The sequence below is a fragment of the Telopea speciosissima genome, unplaced genomic scaffold (genome assembly GCF_018873765.1).
Source record: "Telopea speciosissima isolate NSW1024214 ecotype Mountain lineage unplaced genomic scaffold, Tspe_v1 Tspe_v1.0407, whole genome shotgun sequence".
Classification (NCBI taxonomy): Eukaryota; Viridiplantae; Streptophyta; class Magnoliopsida; order Proteales; family Proteaceae; genus Telopea; species Telopea speciosissima.
The window spans coordinates 19,805-24,959 of NW_025317743.1; the positions used below are offsets into that span (position 1 = coordinate 19,805).

Sequence of the window (5,155 nt, forward strand, 5' to 3'; positions counted from 1 at the left end):
ACCTAAAATGAACATATGCCGAAATAGGTATTGATTCGAAGGGCACGACCCTCAACATCTCATCCACACATCTAATAAGTGATAAGGACAGTTTTTAAAAAATACCAAACACAAAAAAGTACCAAAATGCCCCAAAATAACCCCAAACGACACACCCAGTCTGGTTAAAACCGAAAATGAACATATGTCAAAATAGGTATCGATTCGACGGTCATGACCCTCAACCTCGCATCCACACGTCTAATAAGAGATAAGGACACTTTTTAGCAAATCCCAAGCACAAAAAAGTACAGAAATGCCCCCAAATAACCCCAAACGACCCACCTAGTCTTGTTCAAACCGAAAATGAACATATGCCAAAAGAGGTTTCAATTCGAAGGTCACAACCCTCAAAACACATTCACACGTCTAATAAGAGATAAGGACACTTTTTAGCAAATCCCAAGTCCAAAAAAGTACAGAAATGACCCCAAACGACCCACCCGTCTGGTTTAAACCAAAAATAAACACATGCCGAATTAGGAATCGATTCCACGGTCACGACCCTCAACATCGCATCCACACATCTAATAAGAGATAAGGACACTTTTTGAAAAATGTCAAAACCAAAAAAGTACAAAAATGCCCCCAAATAACCCCAAACGACCCACTCGGTCTGGTTTAAATCGAAAATGAACATATAGCAAAATAGGTATCGATTCGAAGGTCAAGACCCTCAACATCGCATCCACACCTCTAATAAGAGATAAGGACACTTTATGGAAATTACCAAACCCAAAAAAGTACAGAAATGCCAAAAAATAACCCAAAACGACCCACCCGATCTAGTTTAAATCGAAAATGAACATATGTCGAAATGGGTATCGATTCAAAGGTCACGACCCTCAACATCGCATCCACACATCTAATTAGAGATAAGGACACTTTTTAGAAACTCCCAAACCCAAAAAGGTACTGAAATGCCCCCAAATAAGCCCAAGTGACCCACAGGGTCTGGTTTAAACCGAGAATGAACATATGTCAAAATTGGAATCGATTCGAAGGTCACGACCCTCAACATCGTATCCACATATCTAGTAAGAGATAAGGAGAATTTTTAGAAAATCCCATGCCCATAAAGTACAGAAATGCCCCCAAATATCCCCAAATATCCCCAAACGACACACCCAGTCTTGTTTAAACCGAAAATGAACATATGTTGAAATAGGTATCGATTCGAAGGTCACGACCCTCAACATCACATCCACACGTCTAATTAGAGATAAGGGCACTTTTTAAAAAATCCCAAACCCAAAAAAGTACAGAAATGCCTCCAAATAACCCCAAACGACCCACCCGGTTAGGTTTAAATAAAAAATGAACATATGTCAAAATAGGTATCGATTCTAAGGTCACGACCCTCAACATCGCATCCACTCGTGTAATAGGGGAAAAGGACACTTTTTAGAAAATACCAAACCTAAAAAAGTACAGAAATGCCCCAAATAAACCCAAACGACCCATCTGGTCTGGTTTAAACCTGGAAATGAACATATGTCGAAATTGGTTTAAAACGATACCTATTTTGGCATATGTTCATTTTCAGTTTAAACTAGACCTGGTGGGTCGTTTGGGTTTATTTGGGGGCTTTTCTGTACTTTTTTGGGTTTGGAATTCTATAAAAAGTGTCCTTATCTCTTATTAGACGTGTGGTTACGATGTTGAGAATCGTGACCTCCGAATCGATACGTATTTCGACATATATTCATTTTCGGTCCGAACCAGACTGGGTGGGTCGTTTTGAGTTATTCGGGGCAATACTATTTTTTTTTGGGTTTGGGATTTTCTAAAAAGTGTATGTATCTGTTAATAGACGTGTGGATGCGATGTTGAGGGTTGTGACCTACGAATCGATACCTATTTCGACATATGTTCATTTTCGGTTTAAACCAGACCAGGTGGGTCATTTGGAGTTATTTGGGGGCATTTCTGTACTTTTTTGGGTTCATGATTTTCTAAAAAGTGTCCTTATCTCTAATTAGATGTGTGGATGCGATGATGAGGGTCGTGACCTTCGAATCGATACCTATTTTGACATATGTTCATTTTTGGTTTAAACCAGCCGGGTGGGTCGTTTGGGGTTATTTGGGGGCATTTCTATACTTTTTTGGGCTTGGGATTTTCTAAAAAGTGTCCTTATCTCTTATTAGAGTTGTGGATGCGATGTTAAGGGCCATGACCTTCGAATCGATACCTATTTCGACATATATTCATTTTTTATTTAAACCAGACCGGGTGGGTCGTTTGGGGTTATTTGGGGGCATTTCTATACTTTTTTTGGCTGGGGATTTTCTAAAAAGTGTCCTTATCTCTTAATAGACGTCTGGATGCGATGTTGAGGGTCGTGACCTTTGAATCGATTCTTTTTCTTTTTATAGGTAAGTGTGTTTGTATTAAGAAAAAGAAAAAAACAGAAGAAGGCAGCCTTTTGCCTCCCCCCTTGGACAGGCCTAAAAGGGGGAGGAGAGCCCCTAAAACAACCCAAGGATAGGCCCTCGAGGGTATAGCCTAAAACTAGGCCACCAAAACTTAATGAGACAAGGTCCTAAAAAATACTTTACAATCACTTACTTGAACAAGAAAGAGATAAGGACTCGGGTGAGGAGAAAAAAGCTCTGGCGATTTGAGAGTGAGGGTCTTGGTGCTTGTTTTTGGGTGATGGCCTTGCAGGCCATTAGCTTCGGCTGATGGACTTCCTCCACTTCCCATTCTGGGGGAGGAGGAAGGTAGAGGTACTGTGGAAGGCTGTGGTGATTCAGGTCCGGCAGGAGGTGGTGTTGGAGGTTGGGCCTCCTCCTCAGGGGGCGGTGCTACAGTGGCTGGCTCGGGGCTGATTCAACATGATGGGGCTGTGAAGAAGGGAGTGTCTTGGGCAGCTCTCTTTCAATCTTCTTCTAGTTCTTTAAACAATGATGGGTTGGAGTTGAGTTTTATTGAGCCTTCTTTTATTGGGGGCAACCGCGTTGCTCAATGTTCTTCAGTTATGTTACGGGTAGAATTATTAAAATGGAAGAACACTCTTCTTGGGCACTTCATTGGTCGTAGGCCAAGTTTTCTGTTTGTTAAGAAGTATTGTTGAAACAATGGTGCATATCTGGTCATGTGGATATTAATCTTCTTGATAGTGGTTTTTTTGTTTTTCGTTTCAACTTGGAGGAAGATGAGGCCAAAGTTCTTGAAGGGGGGCCTTGAACTGTGCAACGGAGACCATTAATCCTTCCGCCTTGGAAACCAGGGATGAAGCTTGAAAAGGTGGAATTGAACTCCATCCCGGTTTGGGTCACTCTCACCAACCTTCCTTTTCATTTTTGGAATGTGGAGGCCTTGAGCTCAATTGCAAGCGTCTTGGGCAAGCCGATATCCACGGATAAGATGACAAAGACTCAAGAGCGACTATCATATGCTCGGCTTTGTGTTGAGATGGAAGCAGACCATGAATTTCCGGATCAAGTGGAGGTTCATGATGATGATGGCCTGGTCTTTTACCAAAGAATTGTATATGGATGGAGCCCTCCTCGGTGTAATAGTTGTAAGGTTTTTGGGCACTCAAGTGGGCAGTGTAGCGTTAATTCTAGCAAGCAAATGACGTCCAGCCGGAAAGAGTGGAGGGTGAAGGCCGGCAAGGGGCCTCAGCTGGCCGAAGCAACTAGTGGTGGTGGCACTCAGGCTGTGCACAATGGAGGGGCTGGGCAGCAAGTTCAAATTTCAAATTTTGAGAATATTACAGATGGCAGATCTGTTGGGATTGTGTCCTCCACAAATATGGAAGCTCAATTAGTGGAGGATCCTAGCATTACCCATTCTATGGAGAAGACTGCTGGAGTTTCAAAAAAGTTACCAAGTTCAATCCCAAAGAATTTGGCTGACAAGGGGAAGAAGATTGTACATCGCAATGCATTTGCTTTGTTGGAGGATCTAATGGAGGAAGTTCCCTATGACCCCACTGAATTAATGTTGGATGCTGACTCATGCAACGTCCTTTTAGGAAGGATTTAGAGTGTGAGCAAGATATTGGAGATCCCCCATATAAAGAAGGTGAGGAGGAGGGGGAATTGGTGCCTCATTCAATTATTCTTCACAGCCATGTAAGGAAAGAGATTGATGTAACGGCTGGAGGTGATTTGGTTGGGTTTGATAATCCCACCTTTGCCCATAATAAGGACGGGTATGTGGCAGTTGGGGAGGGAGAGGAGAATATGATTATGGCAAGAGATAATGCGGCAGCACCTACTTTGGAAACTACAGAATGGGGGGGCCCTATTAGGGAATCCTTATTGCAAATCCTAGAGGATGGTGACAAAGCTAATGGAGAACAATCTAATCTGAAAGAGACATCCACCAAGGGAAAGAAAATTTTGGGCAACACTATTCCAAGGGGTCCACTTTTAGAAGGTATGCCCTCCATTCCTAACCATGCAATTTCGTTGAACTCAGATAAGGAAGGGAGAGCTTTTGAGGGAGATAGGGAAAAAGAGACTGTTGACTTCGCTTAAACCTCAACATATTGAAGTGGTTCCTAGCCAAAGTTCAAGTCAAAAAGGAAATGAGAGTGGTTCGGCTTTTGGGGGTAATAAGCTAGCTCCCCCTCCTCTCCAACGTTCTCAATGAACTGCCTTTGTTGGAATGTGCGTGGCTTGAATGCCCCGGAGAAGAAGAGGAGTGTGAAAAGGACCCTAGCTGATAACAATTATAAAATGGCTATTCTTCTAGAAACAAAAATCAAGGAGGGGAATGTTGACTCTACTTTGCAAAACCTGAAAAGGGGATGGAAGTTTAGTCATAACTGTAGTCAGGAGCACCATACCCGTATATGGGTTGGCTGGGATGTGGGCTGTCTTAAGGTGGACGTTCTAAAGGCTACTATTCAATTGATCCACATGAGGATTTCTATTATTGGGACTTCTTTGTCCTTCCTTTGTACTGCGGTATATGCGCTAAATTCTCTTAAAGGTCGAATGGAACTTTGGAGGGAGATAACTGGCATTGCTTCAGGAGTTGTTGAACCTTGGCCTGTTATGGGAGATTTCAATACGGTTAGACACCAAAATGAGAAGATGGGAGGGGATGCTATCCATCAGGGGGTGGTTGATGAATTTAATTCCTGCATTTTACATTC

General features: G+C 42.5%; 1 protein-coding gene across 1 annotated transcript; it reads left to right on the forward strand.

The window, feature by feature from the left end:
- Positions 1-3,276: 3,276 nt before the first annotated feature.
- On the forward strand, positions 3,277-4,035 carry LOC122648057. The gene has a single exon (XM_043841326.1). It carries the CDS (start codon positions 3,277-3,279, stop codon positions 4,033-4,035), a length of 759 nt encoding a protein of 252 aa, XP_043697261.1.
- Positions 4,036-5,155: the final 1,120 nt, after the last annotated feature.